The sequence below is a fragment of the Alligator mississippiensis genome, chromosome 9 (genome assembly GCF_030867095.1).
Source record: "Alligator mississippiensis isolate rAllMis1 chromosome 9, rAllMis1, whole genome shotgun sequence".
NCBI classification, from domain to species: domain Eukaryota; kingdom Metazoa; phylum Chordata; order Crocodylia; family Alligatoridae; genus Alligator; species Alligator mississippiensis.
The window spans coordinates 70,580,876-70,597,813 of NC_081832.1; the positions used below are offsets into that span (position 1 = coordinate 70,580,876).

Here is a 16,938-nt window from a genome sequence, read left to right on the forward strand (position 1 = left end):
ACGCTTGCAAGTCAAAGGGGCCTGCGCCTCCAGTCGAAATTTTTTAGGGGTCCACAAATGAAAAGAAGATTGAAAACCACTGCTCTAAGGAATAGGGTTTACTTTTCTTCCCCGCCCTCAGCCTTCGTGGCCTGCTATTTCATGGGACCCAATCGTAAAACTCCTGCATTGCAAATCTTGTGGTGTATAATGCTTTGACTATAGGGTCACAATGTAATCTGTAGCTGGAAACATTTTTCCTTATTAGACCTTGAAGTTATTTAGGCATTTTTTTTTCTCTTAGCATTGCTGTGTCTGACCTCTACGTGGCCTGGTGCCTAGTGGGAGGCTTGGCCCCGAGTGGTATGCAGGCTTCCTACAATGGGGGTGGAGAATCGGTAGCGGATGGCAGTGATCCTGAGACGCCGGAAAGCCGAGCGGGAAGTCACTTAAGTCAAGGAGGAGCGAAATGCTGGAGCACTTGAGTGTCCATTCAGTTCAGAGACCGGTGCCCTGCCTGGGCTTGGGCTCGTCGGTTGTGACTCTCCTTCCAGAGCTAGGGGACGAAGCTTGGCCATCCGTCTCGGCTGGCGTGTCGGGAGGACCCACCGAGCGCTACGAGAAACTTGTCTATGGCAGTTAAATCTCTTATCCCTGAGGCCAGATCTGTCGGCCTACACGCAATTCATAGCAACATAACGGTGACGGGCCGTCGGGTAAACACTTCGCTCAAGATTCAGCGTTGCCGAGACGGTGCGTCTCGTAAGGTTCGCTACGTCGTTCCAGTGCCACGAAGGTCTCCAGCGAGCTGTGCAAAACGGCGGCTGAAGGGGCTCTGGTCCGGTCCTCCAGGGCGGCAGCTGAGGCCTCCGTGACGGTCTGCGAGAGAAGAAACCAGATGGATGAAAGCTTCAGATGCTGGAACAGGCAACGATGCGTCGACCATGACGTGAAGATGACTGACAATAATGATGACAAAAGGTTGTAAAAAAAATAATCAAATTAATGTTCGGCAGCAGGTTGAAGTAGTCGGTCACGGTTCCCGCACGGTGGAGCAGGTTGCGCTGGGGCCCAGGTGCTCGTCCTGCCCCACGGACGTGTCCTTGGGCTGGATGGCCTTGCTGGCCCAGGTGGTCCATGGCACTGGGCTGCGGCTGCTCCTCCCTTTTGGCCCCATAGCCCGGGGGGGGGGAAGGGTGGGGGGGTGTGCTTCAAGGGGGCGAGTGCGGCTGCGCGGCCCACTCGGGGGCCTACACTCTTCCGCCCGGACCCAAGATGGCGGCAAGAACCGTTGACCGCAGCCCGTGCGGGGTCGCGCCCCGGAAGCGGAAGCGAGCGCGCTGCCCCGGAAGCGGCGGTTGTCCGTGGAGACCAGGCCGCGACGATGCTGCTGTGGGCGGCCTGGCTGAGCTCGGCGCTGCGGCTGCTGCTGGCGGCGGCGGCGGCGGCGGAGGAGCCGCCGCGCTACAAGACGGCGGAGATGGCGGACGCGATGCTGGGCGGCGCCGCGGCCCCCGCGCTGCTCTCGCTGCTCCCCGCCGACACCTGCGACGCGGAGGCGCCGTGCGAGGCCGGAGAGCGCCCGCCGCTGCCCGAGCCCGAGCCCGAGCCCGTCGTGGTGCTGGAGACCGTGCTGCCGCCGCCCGCCGCCGCCGACGACGCCAATGGCACGGACGGCGGCCGGGCGCCCAAGGTGGCCTGCGAGGAGCGCAGCGGCCCCGGCCCGCGGGGCTCCGCGCTGCACGTCCTCAACGTCTCCCAGGTGGGCCGCGGGGCTCCCGCCCCGCCCCTCTTGGGGGGGCACCCGTGAGAGGGTCTCCAGGCCCCGGTTGAGACTGGCCCCGCGGGCTGCGTGTAGCGCTCCACCCCAGTGTGTTGGGGATGCGGGCGGTAGCCGTGTTGGGCTACAGGAAAAAGCAGTGGGGACTCGTAGTAGAGGTGATCTCTTGTATTAGAGCAACAAGATTTTGACAAAAAAAGTCTCTAACTGCAAGCGTTTGGGCACGGACACCCTTCATCAGGCATTGGAGAAAAGGTTGTAGGAGTCGTCGTGAGTAGAAATTTATTCATTCATTCACGTGGACGACTGGTCCCCCCCCAGGTCTGGGTGGGGGGTCCTCCAGCGGCGAAACCAGAAGTGCGTTTCCACTGGCACTTCCGGTCTCGCGGGTGGCGCACCCCCTGCGCGTCGCCAGTGTCCGTTCGCTCGTTCAGGGGTGTAGATTGTAGCAAGGTTGGTCTAAGGACGTGAGCAGACAAGGCTCTTTGGGTGAATCCGATCTCTTTTATTAGAACAATTTCAATAGTTGGAAAAACGTTTTCTTAGCCGAAAGCTTGCTAAGAAACTATTTAACTTGCCAGGTTAAGAAACTTGCTAAGAAATTCTTTAAAAAAAACCCCAAAAGCTTGCTAAGAATTTTTTTTCCCCCAACTATTTAAGTTGGTCTAATAAAAGAGATCGGATTCACCCAGAGCACCTCGTCTGTCATTCATTCGTTCCTTCATTTCTACTCAGGAGAACTTTTACAGTCTTTTCTCTGATGCCTGACAAAGGGTGTTCATGCCTGAAAGCCAAGTTAAAGGCATCTTTTTTGCAAATATCTTGTTGGTCTAATAAAAGATATCACCTCTGTCCACAAGCTCTGATTGCTTGACCCAAATGTGTGACGTTTCCATTCCTTCCAGCTTTTCTGCCCCCCCCCCCCCCCCCCCCCCCCCCGGCTTCCTTAAAACTTTAAAGTTAAAAGAGATTTGTAATGTTAAAGTGTTAGCTGTGGCAGTGGTTGAAATACGAATGATGGATTTGTTTCTGAAAAGCTCTACTAAAATATCAGTGGAATTTGAAACACTAAGCATGAGTGTAGGACATCTCTGAAGCAACCCGGCAAAAAGCTTTTCATCATGGGAGTATCTCCTTAAGCTGTTCCTGTTCCCAGGAGGTTACAGGAGGAATTGTTCCCTTTTTATCACAAGGATGAGTGCTAACAAACTTGTTAAATATTTGGGATGTTAAACCCTCAGCCCACCCCAAAAGTGGTAGAACTCGTTAGGGTTTGTTTCATTCACATTTTATTACCCCAAATGCGAGGGCATGGGATGGACTTGGAAGAGAACATGAACCAGTTCATTTGAATGCCTTTGGTTTACCAAGGTAGACAAGGTTCTTTGGGTGAATTTGATCTCTTTTATTAACACAACTTAAATAGTTGGAATGTTTTTTCTTAGCAAGTTCCGTTTTAAAAACCCTTTGTCAGTCTGAGGAAGCATCCGCAGTTGGTGTGTGCTCTTCCTGGGTGGAAGGTTTACTTTGGTTTACCAAGTACCTCCTTCTTTACTCCCAGCCTGCTTGCCTTCTGCATTGCTCTGTGATTCTCCAGTGAACACCTCCCTGTTCTGCTCTGTCCTCAAACTTCCCCTTTATCTTCTGGCTCTTTTACTTGCCCTGCATTGCACAGGCTTTTGTCATCTTGGAGCTTTTCCTTTTGGTTGTTTCTTCTCCCATTTGTCTATAATACCAACAACTCCACTTCCTTTTCCTCTCCAACATTAGCTCCCTGTCCATGCCAGGGCCTGGATTTCCCCTTCTGGAGAAGGCAAGAGGTAGCTGAGCCCCACTTTGATGAACAAAATTTGGTTTGTTATCAAAAGCCAGCAAGCACAGCCCTTTAGGGAAGAGAGCAAGGAAAATAACTATTGCATTTGTTTTATAATGATAACCCCAAAGTATTACTTGGTTTCCAAGGAGATTCCTAACTGAGAAATAGGGTTAAAAGAAAGGGGACCACATTCTGTTAATTGGAATCATTAAAATGCTACTGAAAAGCCTGTTCAAACTTGCTCCTGGTGGTATTGCCTCATCCTCCTGAATGTTACTAGATTATGCACTGATGGAGAATAAAGTCCTGTTTCACATTTAACTGGCCCTTCTTTTTTCTAATCTGCTTTCTTCTTCTCCTCTCGTAGGACCTGATGGAGTTTTTAAATCCAAACAGCAGTGACTGTACAATGGTCCTGTTCTACACTCCTTGGTGTCGTTTCTCCGCCAACCTGGCTCCTCATTTTAATTCTTTGCCTCGAGCATTTCCAACTCTTCGTTTTGTGGCACTGGATGCATCTCAGCATAGCAGGTAGCTTCATCTAGAGTCTGAATCAAAAGAGGATGAAAACTCTGGTTTTCTCAGGAAGTAAATACTACCTATTGTTACCTATTTCTTTCCTTCAGTTTATCAACCCGATTTGGAACTGTGGCGGTTCCTAATATCCTTCTTTTCCAAGGAGCTAAACCTATGGCCAGATTTAATCATACGGATCGGACCCTGGAAACATTGAAGGCATTTATTTTTAATCAAACAGGTATGTAGAGCTGTGAGGGTGAGGGTCAGCTGTAGCCCCAGACTGAAATTGTATTAGGGGATCCATGAAAATGTCTTAGGAAATTTCTTCTTACCGTGAGGGTGATTTCAGGGAGGGGCAGAAGCTAGGAGCCTGTCTGTCAAAAGCAGTTCTGGTCGGGGCTATTGTGGGTGGGAGTCAGCTGGAGAATTTGAGTAGAGAGTAAGCACCTTTATCCATCAAAGCCCTGAATTTATTGGGAATAAAAGTGGACACACATTAGGAGTATCCTTATTTTAGTTACTATGCCCAGGAGGGGAGAGAGACAGATGTCTTAGGGTCCTTTCCCTGATAGGCAGGAGGTTAGGCACACATTGGTCTCAGTTCTTGTGTTGGGGGCAGTAGGAGGATGAGAACAATGGGCCTTTGGCCCTTTTCCCATTTCATAGTTTCATAGTAGCTAGGGTCAGGAGGGACCTGAACAGATCATCTAGCCTGACCCCCTGACACAGGCAGGAATGAATGCTGGGTTCACAAGACCCCAGACAGGTGATCATCCAACCTCCTCTTGAATTTGCCCAAGGTAGGGGCAAGGACCACTTCCCTGGGAAGTTGGTTCCAGATTTTGGCCACTCTAACTGTAAAATATTGCCTTCTGATCTGTTGTTGGGAAGTGCCTGCCTGGGCTCTGATCTCACTGGGATAAGGCTTCTCTTTTTCTAAGACACGTTGCCCTTCTGAATGTGGAGGATGATGCACTAGTATGACAGACCGATAGTTACTTATTAAAGGAGGGTGGAGGATCTTTGACCCTTGCTAAGGGTCCCGTGGCTATATCGACTAGAACTGTGTTAAATCCAGCAGCATATTTGGGAATCTGAATACAGTCCACCTCCAGCTAACTCATCATAAGATTTAAACTTGGCTAATACTATTGATATTAATCAGTGGATCCTTTTTTCTTGTTCTTTCAGGAATAGAAGCTAAACCTGATGTGGTGGTGACTGAGGAAGACCGAGAGGGCCCCCTACCGAGCATTCTGACAAAAGGAGTAGATTGGCTACTTTTATTTTCCTTACTGTTTCTGGCTAGTTTTATTATGTATGCCACCATTCGGACTGAGAGCATTCGGTGGTTGATACCAGGACAAGAACAGGAGCATCAGGATTAAGTTCTTGAGTTCTCAGAATGAAATGAGGGCACTACTTTGTGCCTGTGGATAAAGCAAGAAATCAGTTGAAATATATTGACACTGTGAATTTGTTCATTATAATTTCATTGATTAACAGAACAGATGTTTTAGCCAATTACTGGGTGTGCAGATGTCAGAAACGGGTGGTAATTATTGGTGCAATAAATAAACAAATGGAGGTTCAGGAGAAGAGTGTATTTGTTAAGCTTGTGTAGTTCCTTTCTTGCTACCTACAAGGAAAAAATGATAAATTTAATATGTTTAAAGCTGGATGAATAATATAACATTTAAGAGTAATTATTCCTCCATTTGATACTGTCATAGTACCTTTAGGAAGGACTGTTTGAGAGAGGTAGAGAGAGAGAGAGTGTGTTGGGGTGTGGGTGTGTGTGTGATGGGGTGTGGGTGGGGAGGACCAGTTGGTGAAGCTTAGCAGCAGTAAACACCTTAAACTTCATTGTGCAGCCAGGGAGAGCAGGTGGTCATGTGTTATATTTGGCCCTGAAGCTAGGTATTATTTACTATTGTGGGCTTACTATTGTCTGTAAGGATCTGCCATTTTGCTCTAAGGATTATATTATATTTACCTGTATTAAATGTCCTAACTGCTTGTTTTTGTAGAAAAGAATTTACACGCGACTAAAATCATTCGTTCTGGCTGGCATGCAATCTTTGAAATATAGCTTCTCACCTAAACTTAGCAGGACTAATCATGAGATGTATTTACATTTCCACAAGCGTTTGTTTTTTATCTTAGTTGGAAAGCCTCAGGTAAATAGGGGATTAGTTTATTGTTGCTATGACCTACCATATTAAATGAGGATCTAGAGTAAGATATGGTTTGTTGCATGTTCTCTACTTGTCTGCCTGAGAATAGCTATTATGTACAGCAGACGTTTATGATAAAAGGCTGAAATGAAGCTAGGAGAGAAGATGGATAACCATAACTTGTGTTGCCTCTCATGAAGCTTGATATTGCCAGTATGAATTTCCTTATAGTTATGGAGAGTTCAATTAATACTCCTTCTGTACGGGTTTTAAAGAGAGCTGAAATGGGATGTGTCTGAGCTAAAATAACTGAATCTATGACAGAATTGGCAGTTTTGCACAGAAGCTTCTACAGAGCCATTTTTTCCTACGTGAATGATGATACTTGGTTAGTTTTCCAACTGAAGTAGATCTGTGTAGCTATATTGACTTCGGAGCAATGCTGTTTTACATCAGGTAAGGATTTAATAATAAAAGCATAAGAATTGTGATCTACCAGGTCAGACCATAGGTCTACCTTGCCTCAGTATTTAGTCTGTTTACATCTCTGGGCAGAGTTTCACTGGGTAGTGTCTACCTGTTGGAGGGCCAGTGGGCACTGCCCAGCGGGCTTCACCCAGTGATCCCTCTCAGTGCACTTGTTCTGAACCTCTGACCTTTACTCCTGTCTCTGTCTTGTCATTTATTTGTCCTAAGCAATCAGCAATGTGTCCTTAGTCACCCCCCTCATCAAGGTGGGCTGGAATGGCACAAAGGACCTGCAGTGTGCAGGGGGCAGGCTTAACACATTTTCAGTTGCCTTTGCACTATTCCTTTATAAGGGGTGGCAAACCTCCAGCCTGCAGAGCCTGCAACTTTGGTGGGGGACTCTGGCCCGGTGAGACCTGTGGCGTTGGAGCCCCAGCAGCACCACGGGAAGATGCTGGCATTGCTGGTACTTGGCTGTGGTGGTGGGAACAAGCTGGGGTGCAGGTGTTGGCTGCAGCCGACGGTGGGGGGAGGGGGGGGAAGGGTTCCGTCAGCCCAGTGTGCTGTGCGTCACTCGTCTGGGCGGGTTAGGCACCCCTGGAATAAAGCCTGCGTGGGACTCTGCTTGCAGCCCCTGTGCTTCTCGGTGCTCCTGAGCGAGGGAGGGTGGTTCCGTGCTGCACCAGCTGGGATAAAGCCTGGGTTGGGCTCTGCTTGCAGGTCCTGAGCGGCGGCAGGTGGTTCCGCGCTGCACCCGCCCGGACAGCTGTCAGGCCGCAGCATCAGACCGGCAGCCGCGGTGCCCCTCCCACGTGGCGGCCCCTAGCGCACGCCCTTTCCGACTTCCGGCTTCCCCGGCACCCGCGCGCATCCTATTGGCCGAGCCGGGGGGGCGGGCCGCTACCACTCCCAGGCAGGGGGGCGGGGCCGTACCACTCCTTCACAGGCTGTGGGCGTGGTTCGGCCAGTACCATTCCACCCCCGTGGCGCGGCGGGGGGGGGAACGCGGCTCCCACTCCCGGCAGCGCAGGCCCTAGCTGGGCCCGTTCCCCCCCGCGCTGTCCGCGCGTGGTCGCGCCGGGATGCCGGGCGTGGGGTTCGCGCTGCGCCGGGCGCTGCTGGCGGCGGGACGGGGCCGCGGGAGCCGGGCTGCCATGGTGAGCGCGGGCGGGACCGGGCCGGGGCGGTCGAGGCGCATGTGAGGGGAGATGTCCGCCCCAGGGCCCATGTCACAGATTTCCAGGCGGGTCTCGAGCACCGGGGGCTGCCAGAGGAAGCCGCGCGGGCTCTGCATGGGCCGAGTCGCCCTCACGCGACGGCCCTTTCTATCCCCCACAGTGGCTGCGCGCGCCGTCACGCGGCGGTGCGGTGCGGTGCGGTGGCAGCGTGCCGTCAGGTGCCCGGCGCGGTGCATTGTGGGAGCGGGGCGCCCCGCACCTCGCTCGGTGTCCTGTGGTCGCCTCCCCGTGAGGGCGGGCGGTGTCTGCGCGTGCGCGCTGGTGCTCTCGGTGAGCCCAAAACGGTCCTGTCCATGGGGCCGTGCAGTCGAGGCCTTGCCCTGTCCTTGACATTGTAAAGCGGGTTCCCTTCGCACAAGTTCAAGTGACGCCCGCTTTCCAGGCACGCGCGTGCAGCATAAAGCGAGGGAAACCGGTGGTGTCAAAACCATCCTGACCTGTTCGGGTCTTTCACATCTCTGCAACTGAAGAATGGCGCTATTATTTTTCACGGTCAAGAAACGACTGAACGCTAAGCGCTGGCGTTTTCCGAGGGATCGAAGGAGGCGTAGGTGCGTGATGGGGAAGCCCCTCTCTCTCTCAGACACCCCCAACCCCTCCTCGCAGCCTTGAAACGCGGAGAGCTCCCAGGCTGAATCGCTTACACCTACGGTCCGGTTAGGTGCAGAAGAGAGGAAGGGTTGCCGTGCACGTGTGCGATAGGTGCAGGTCGCTCGTGTTTGCACAAGGCAGTCCGTTGGGACTGTTATCTCATTATGCAGCTTTACACTTACCCGCTATAAAAGCACACATGGAGTCGCTTCTCCCTTGCTTCACTTTGCGTTGGGGTTCCTGTCCGTCGGGACCGGCCTCCCCGGGGCATGGGCAGTTTCAGTTGTATTGGCAGCCTTGCACTGGATGGCTCTAAAGAAGTAAGCATCGGCCTCTTGGGCGAGTTGCCCGAGCTTGCTTTTCATGAGCCAGCCTCATTCTGAGCAAACCATGCCTGAGTTTGATTTTCATGAGGAAACTTCACAAGAGGAAGTGTTCTGGCTGCGCCCAGCTTTGGTTGCGTGGGGAACTTCCCGGATAGGCCGTCTCCTCGCCTGGAAGCAGGGAGATGCCCGAGGCTGCACGTGGAGCTGGCCACGTTGCTTCTGGTTGAGGAGCTGGTGTCGCTTGCAAGAGCACACACCATCTACAGATGCTTCCTCAGCCTGGCGAAGGGTTTCTAAACCTAAAAGCTTGCTAAGAAAAACTTTTCCAACTATTTCAGTTGGTCTAATAAAAGAGATTGGATTCACTCAAAGAAACCTTGTCAACCAGGAAAGTAAGTTTACTGAACAGACTTAGCCTTTTCCCTGTTATCCTTTGCACAGGTGCCCTTCACACCCAAGCCGGCTGTTCCATCCCCTCGATCCCAAAATGCTTATTTGAATGCAGAGTCCTCTTCAAGATGCTGCCTTGAAAAATACATTGGGAGTGTATTTGGCAGAGTAGTAAACCCCAAGTGGATATCAGTGCGGGTATCACGTGGGCCCTGAACAGGCATCTCAAGCGATCAGTCTTTGAGTTGGCTGTTTAACTTGTACGTCTCAGCTTGGGTCCCTGTTCTGTTCTCCCAGGAGGCAAAAGTACCTGGCAGTTCAGGTTTTGTAGAGCATAGCAATTCTGATTTTTATATCAAGGAGTAGATAATCATATATGCAAGATGAGACCTTAACTCTCTCCACACCCACAAAAAATTTTTTTGTAATATATGAGTCTGTTACAGGAGGTGAATGCTTTTAACTCGGATCCCTCTCTACCTTCCTTAGACTGCTTTCAAATAAATCTGCTGCTATTTATTAATAGCTTCAGGGCCCATCTTACGTAATCAGTAAATCATGGGTCACTTGTCATCATTTTGTAGGCCAAGTCTTATATTTACAGTTTAGTGTCCATGCTGTGTTTGTTTTTGGTGAACTTTTCCACATTTTCAGTGAGGTTGAGCTGTGCTCCATTGATATGACAGGTGTGTGTGCCTGGAGCCTTGTGCTTCTCTCTTTTGCTTTAAAAATAGGTTAATGTATGCTGCATATGCTTTTTCTGCTGAACTTCTTCAGTCAGTGGCAGTTTTGTGTTGGCATGCACATCTACAGAACGTGGCCTTTACAACTATTATTTATAAACAAACTTTATTCAGTGTCAAATGTGGTATTGCTCAGTGAGGACCAAGTTTGTGGCTAACAAAAATCTAGGGCTTTTTTTTTAAACCTGAATACCAAGGGGCTAATCTGAAGTCATTGGATAGACTCTTTGACTTCAGTGGGGTTTAGATCAGGCCGCAAGAAAGCAACTGACATGTCTTAACTGGTTTAAGAATGACAATTTCCTCAACAACAACAGAGGGCGAACTCCATTGTACCCCCAGATCCCCGTTTTGTGGTTTGTTGCTTTGAAAACCACTGAACAGAACTTTCTCAAGCTCCTCTTGGGGGAGGACATGCATGGCTAATTTCAGGCCAAAGACTAACTTTTGAGTACATTTATGTGTGTTTTAAAATCAGGTATAAAATACATTCTAATCCAGAAAAGTTGCTATGGCAGCACTAATACGATACTGGGACATTTAATTTTTATATTAAAGCAGAGGAAACAGATTGGAGAGACAAAATTAAATTGAAACATTATTTTTTTGGTATTTAAAACTGCTCTGTTTAAAAAAAGGACAAATCTAACCAAATCAAAATAGTTCTACATATAGATCTAGTTAGTACAACTGATTAAACTGCTCTTGTTCCCTTGCTGTCAGTTAAAATGTTTTTCTGCGTGGAGTTAAATAGCAGGTGCTGCGTTGATGCCTATACCTATATCTGTGTCTTTTTTAAGTGATGCACATATTTATTGTAGTTTTCTGTCATAAGATCATTTAGTAATAAAGAGCAGGCTTTAAACCTCTTTTGTTTCTTAACCAGAATTAATTGAATTACTTTTTGTTCTGATTTAATATATAGCACCATCTAGTGGTGAAGAGCTAACTTTTTATACCTGAACCAACATACGGCATACACATGTATGTATTGGACTGAATTTGCAAAACATTGTTTATTGGTTTTACCTATCAGCTTTGCCAAATGAGTCGCAAATTCAGTGCGAGATCAGAGCAACTGAAGTCTACGTAGGCTGGCATTGCCAGAGTGTTATTACTGCACATTTTAAAATTGTCAAAATAAATAGTTGTGCAAATGCACACACACGCGCACACACACACACATACACACATATTTGTGTGGCTCTCCCAACATAAATGTTCTCTTGCAATGTATGATCAAAAATATTTCATCTAATGTTAGTAATTTTTCACAAAATTATGTTGTTTTAATAATATGACAGCATAAAGGCCACTTGAAGTTTATAACTGGGAGTTTCTCCCCGATCTACCATTATGTTTCTAATATGAGTTTAGGACGAACCAGGGGTCAGAAACAGAGGCTTGGGTGTCTTTGGATCAAGTATAGTATCACATTAATAGCTCAGACCTTCTGGAAGGCAGGGTATTTTATATTTTTATGAAGAAAGTTAGGAAACATTTAAAACAGTCAGCTATCCTTCAGGTCTGATTCTAACCTCATGGTAACTTAGGATTTGTATTAGCAAGAAACTCAGGTTTCTAATATGAATGCATTAAGCATCTGGGTAGTCTCATTGGCTTCAATAGGACTTCTCATTAGCTCAAAGTTAAATGTGCTCAAGTACATTTCCAAATATGAGACTTTTTCTGAAAACAGGTAACCCTGTTTAATTTAGCTACTCTAGATTTATAGTGGTGTGAGAGCACTTACCCTAATGCAGAACTTGTCAGTACTATCAGTGGAGTTTTTAGTGCAGATTTGAGATACAATGGGGTATATTTTATTTGGGAGAAATCTTTTTAAAAACAATTAGTTTAAATTCTTTTCTTCCTAATTTTTTAATTCTTTTTGGGCTTCTTAGGAACTGTAAGATACAATGCTGATAATACATGGCAGGTTCTGGTTGCCTTTGTGCTTTCTAATTTAAAATTGATTTATGCTTGCTAACTTTCATTCAGTTTCATGTTTTTTGTAAATTTAATTTAGCTTAGTATTTAAATGAGAGAAAATATCAGAACTGAGTTGTCAGGAATTATTTCAAGCTTTACATCCTGCGCATAATTCTCATAGGCCAAGTACACATGAGACTAAATCATGCTACCTATCACACGTATGCCTGTGATCAGTAGTGCATACTTTATCACAGTGCTAGAGTAAAGCGCTGTCTCAGAGTTAGGTCTGAGTAGATAACTGAATTTACCAAACAGGTAGGTTTCTTGACTCCATTACCTGGGGAGTTATGCTATTCTATACAACTATAAAGTGCAAGGAAGCCCTATAATAAATTTTCTGCTGCTGGTAGCCTGAAGGATTACATTTCTATAATGCATAGCCACAATTTAAGCACATGTTTGTTTTTTTGTATTGTATAAGGAAAAGAGATGACATTAACCTTGGTTCTGGAATTTCTTTTCTTTCCCCCTTGATAGTCTTCGCAGTCACACTGGCTGACCACAGAGGAAAGGAATCAAGTTTTACTTGACCTCAAATCTTCGGGATGGTCTGAGTTAGGTGAAAGAGATGCCATCTACAAAGAGTTCAATTTCAAAAATTTTAATCAGGTAACTATTCAAAGGTAAATTGATTGTTTTGCTTTGCATTATGATCTTAGTGGGGAAATATTCATATCCACGAACTTGGGAGTGTTTGCTTGAAGAAAAATCCTTTATCAATAGGAATAGTTTAGATGAAGATTATTGCCAATGCCTATTTTATTTTTGAAAGACTTCCCCTTTCCCAGGGGAGGGGGATATTTTTGCAAAAGTGACTTGTTTCTAGCAAGATGCTCTTTTTCTTCTCCGCCACAACGCCTGAGGATGCTGGGTTGTGCCTACTGGACTTTTAGCATAAGGTATCTATTTATGTTTGTTGACAGTAACTTTGAAGGGCTGCCTAGCATGCTGTTTAGTTCTGTGGCTATGGTATAATCCAGACACAAGTCTGTAAGGGACCTTGGTGGTGAAATGTGACAATGATGGTGTGCAATGCTAGCTAATTTTTTGTTTTGTTTCAAATACTTTTTGTCATAAAGGGGACACAAAGGAAACTGGCAGCATCATTCCATGTCATACAGAACAGGTAAGGCAGCACTGCCATAAGGGTGTGTGCATGAAGACATGACTCCATTTTTCCTGAGTTGCACTTTCAGTCTGAAAGTTAATAATGGAGCAAAACAGCTTCAGACCAAGCAAACTATGGGGCAACAAAGGAGGGAAAAAAACCAGGCCAGAGTGCACGTGAGACCTCGATGAGCTTCCGGGGAAGGGTGGGAGAACTAGAGAGCCAAAGGCAGCGAGACATCGGCTCAGGGACAAGCTGTGCTGCAGGTTTCGAAGTCTGAGTATTTGTGTTTGGAGCATTTCAGACCCCAGTGTAATTAGAGAGCCTGTTGGCTGAGCACAAGTGGGAGTGCTTTTATTAAAGTTAGTATAAAATAGCCTTTGTAGACTGTAAGTAAGTTTAAATAAATCATTTCAATCAGACAGCTTTAAGGAACAGACCTGAAAAAATATGGACCAGAGAGACTGGAACACACACAGTCCAACAACAGAAATCTGGAAAAGCCACCCTATTAGATCAGTGAAGGACACCAGAAGGGATTAAATTATAGACTTTTTTTTTATAGGATTTATCCTCAGAATGTTACAGGGTAAAAGTTAGCTATTCATAAAGCTGCAATTTGGAGAAATTAATGTACCAGGGTGGGGATTCAGAATATATATGTAATAGAGTACATTAAGCCTAAGACTGGGAGCAGTGTGGAGCAGAATAGCCTGTTAGGTGCCCCTTCCTATGTATCATCTTAAATATGGTCCTTTTTTGGAATCAACTGCTCCAGGTGGCTGGAAGGGGATGATTGGAGTTCTTGCCATTTTTGTAGTCCTTACAAATATTAGGTCTATATAAAACTGAATGCTGTTATCGTTGGGAGAAGGGTTGAAAATTGACTTCAGGATTCAGAACTTCCAGGTGGTGACACATGGCACTTTCAGCTATGCCTTCCACTGAAGAAACACACAGGGGCCAAATTCTTTCTCCAGCTCTTATTGCAGTTCAGGGGGTTATGTGCTTGTATCTGAGGGCTGAATTTCACCCATGAACATCTAAAAAAAATTGAGGCAGCTGCAGGGTACAACACCTTCCATTTGAAATTCCAAACTGGAGAAGCTGGTGATCTCCCAGCCATGGGGAATGACTTAGTGTGGGATTTCTGGCTAGAACACGCATGAATGTTTGCAGCTGGATTTAGAGAGCAAATGTTTATCTCCTGGGAAGTTGGTACAGAGGACGGATTAAAAGTGTACCTGTTTAGTCCAGGACCTATATTTACTAATGTCCTCACGCAGCACTTAGCAGGACTTCTCCAAAGCACTAAATTCATATCACAGCTCTGGGAAACAAAGTGCTAAAATGGAGCTATATGCCTGCTTTGTAGTATGAGAGTTTTTCAGGCCTTTAATAAAAATGGACTTCTAGGTACAAGTTCTTTTATTTCTTGTAATAAATCTTCTGTTTACAGTACTTAAAGTATGAGTATTTAGTAAAAGTCAGAGAGCTGAGAAATATAATTTCCTCAGTGATCTTCATCTTGCCCTTTTACAGATGGCTTAAAATCAGGTGTGTAAAAAATCGAGTAGTTGAGCTGACATGAAAGGTATTTCAGATTTATGTTTTGCAGATGATATTGGTATGATTAATGTATTCATTGCCTTTTTTTATTGCTTCTCACAGATAATGCGCACAATGAATGGAAAATTTTGTGGCTTTAAAATCTCTGCCAGGTTTACAAAGTCTATGTATGTCAACAGATGTTAAAAATATAAACACAACTTTTATTATAAAGTCGTGCAAATGTGTAGACATGAACTTGGTTTATGTATATTATTTTCAGCATGAGCATGAAATGAAACTTCTGTGAAATGAGAGTTATTTAGATTCCTGAAGCTTTCAGACTGAGATTAACTTGGTTAAAAGCTATCAGAAATAGGCTGCCTTTTAAGTAACTGACAAACTAATGACACTTCTGGCTTGTAGAATTCTTTTATAACACAAGGCTTCATTTTAAACCCCTTATGGTGTTTGTTGTTTTGAAGTTATATTTTCTAAAAATGGGCCTTTGGATTTTCTTTTTTCCTCAAATGAGTTGGAAAATGCTAGAAATATTCATAAAGTATGCTAATGAACATACTTTGTTTTGCCAACTATTTTCTCTTTTGTAGTTGCTCAGTGCACCCTAGATGCCCATATCCTGGTTTGGACAGTGTTGATGTTCATAGTGTTCTAGACTTCTTCATCCAATCCTGAAGGAAAAGCACGTCCAGCACGGCTTGTTCCTCAGTCCTCAGCTGAGTAGCAGCTTTATCTTAAATGTCAGTTCCTCACCCTGCCTTTGATTGTGCTCACTTACTGCCCAAGTTATAAAAACCACCAGCCAGATGCAGACAGCCACATTTCTTCTTTAGTCTGTAGGGTGATGGTGAGATGCTTTAAAAGTCCTGTAGACTTTCCCGGACCATACACCTCAATATAGCTGCTCTCAAATGGTGATTGTGCTCTATCACCAGCACCTTTCAATTGATCCTTGGTTGTAACACTCACCCAACAAATACTATAATGAAATTTCAGTTCTGTATGTCTGCGCTGCCACCTAACCTAGAATTTGTGAGCTTCTGTCTTCAGATATGCAGGCCTCCGTGTGCTGAGTTGAAGGACTTCTACTGACCAATTTAGTGGAGGAATTGAGACCACATTTTGCTATGCATTGCCCAGTCACGGGCAAAGATGTCCCTCTCTGGGGAGCTGGAACCTCAAAACCTGACTCCTACCACTTTGATTTGCATGCACAAATCCTTCTATCCATACTGAGATCCTTCTCGACTTATTTGTGGATCCTTCCTAGCGAAAGATGCTGACTCTGGGACTGAAATATAAGAAATTTTAGTACCAAACTATTTAACAGTGACTCCTGTAACAGCTCCAGAAGCAGATTGCCTACCATGTGCCCTCACATGAATGAAATAACAGCAGCAGTGCAGCCTGATGCTGATGTTTCTTATTGGGTTCACAGATATATTTTCTACAAATAAAGTTCTTTATTAGCTGACAAGACAACAAACCCAAGGTTGTGACTCCTTGTCTGCCTGTGGCATCGCTCTGTTCTACCTATGCCCTCTTTGTGTGAATTGACAGGGTACAGACGGTAGTAAGAACCTTACCTAAGAGGGGTGAATAGAGGCATGTTAGAGAGAACGAATAAAGAAGAAATGAAGTCATGTGGCTTTCAATGCATTCTGTATTACGAAAAGGAAGTGTGGCTCAAAACTTGTTAATGAGTCAGAAATTTCTGTGCAACAGATACTGAAACAAAATGTTCCTCGCTCTCATATAGAGCAGCCAACCTGTTTCCACTCGCCAAAGCAAAACCTGGAGTCACGGAGAGTTATGGAAGTAGGCTCAATGTTGCAGGGGCTCAGTGGTGATGTTAGCTAATAAGCATTTCATTTGCAGAAATTTCTGGCAATAATTTTGAAAAGTTGGTGGTCTAGAGAAGGTAATATCTGTCAGTTCTCTTGGAATTCCTGTCCTCTGAAGTGTTTGAGGAACTAATCGCACAAAACAGTGGCTACATAACTGCAGTCTTCCTGAGAAATATGTAACCTACTGTTTTTATGAACAACATCTAGAATTAGTAAGAATTAAAAGAGAATTGAGGGGATATGTTTAGGTTTGTTTTGTGTACACCCATTTTCACTCATTTCTTGTTTATTTGGTCTATTTTCTTTTTTTGTGGTTTCACTGAATAGCAAAATTGGGGTGGGAGAGAGGTGAGATTTAGAAGGATGTGGTTGAAAACCACCAGGGTTGTCAT

At 45.8% G+C, this 16,938-nt stretch overlaps 2 protein-coding genes across 6 annotated transcripts in view; both read left to right on the plus strand.

Moving 5' to 3' along the window:
• The first annotated feature begins 1,329 nt into the window (after nt 1-1,329).
• TXNDC15 (thioredoxin domain containing 15) lies at nt 1,330-6,113 on the plus strand. The gene is made up of 4 exons (XM_006262179.4): nt 1,330-1,741; nt 3,943-4,106; nt 4,202-4,332; nt 5,286-6,113. Exons 1-4 carry the CDS (start codon nt 1,364-1,366, stop codon nt 5,480-5,482), a joined length of 870 nt encoding a protein of 289 aa, XP_006262241.3. The 5' UTR covers nt 1,330-1,363; the 3' UTR covers nt 5,483-6,113.
• Nucleotides 6,114-7,705: 1,592 nt separating this feature from the next.
• The window catches only part of PCBD2 (pterin-4 alpha-carbinolamine dehydratase 2), a 30,225-nt gene continuing 20,992 nt past the window's right edge, over nt 7,706-16,938 (plus strand). Inside the window, exons 1-4 of one of the 5 annotated variants that reach the window (XM_019478478.2) lie at nt 7,706-7,896; nt 12,500-12,645; nt 13,102-13,148; nt 15,290-16,190. In XM_019478478.2, the coding sequence (XP_019334023.2) occupies nt 7,822-7,896; nt 12,500-12,645; nt 13,102-13,148; nt 15,290-15,354 (333 nt within the window). In that variant the 5' untranslated portion in view covers nt 7,706-7,821 and the 3' untranslated portion in view covers nt 15,355-16,190. Of the gene's footprint in view, nt 7,897-8,426; nt 8,529-12,499; nt 12,646-13,101; nt 13,149-15,289; nt 16,191-16,938 lie in introns of those variants that run through there. The other 4 variants (XM_019478477.2, XM_019478480.2, XM_014597546.3 and 1 more) reach the window with 4 other exon arrangements.

Excerpts from the sequence above, each read along its gene's own strand:
- TXNDC15 (XM_006262179.4), top strand. The coding sequence starts at position 1,364 with ATGCTGCTGTGGGCGGCCTGGCTGAGCTCGGCGCTGCGGCTGCTGCTG. Across the intron at positions 1,742-3,942 it reads ACGTCCTCAACGTCTCCCAG|GACCTGATGGAGTTTTTAAA; the intron begins GTGGGCCGCGGG and ends CTCCTCTCGTAG. Across the intron at positions 4,107-4,201 it reads GATGCATCTCAGCATAGCAG|TTTATCAACCCGATTTGGAA; the intron begins GTAGCTTCATCT and ends TCTTTCCTTCAG.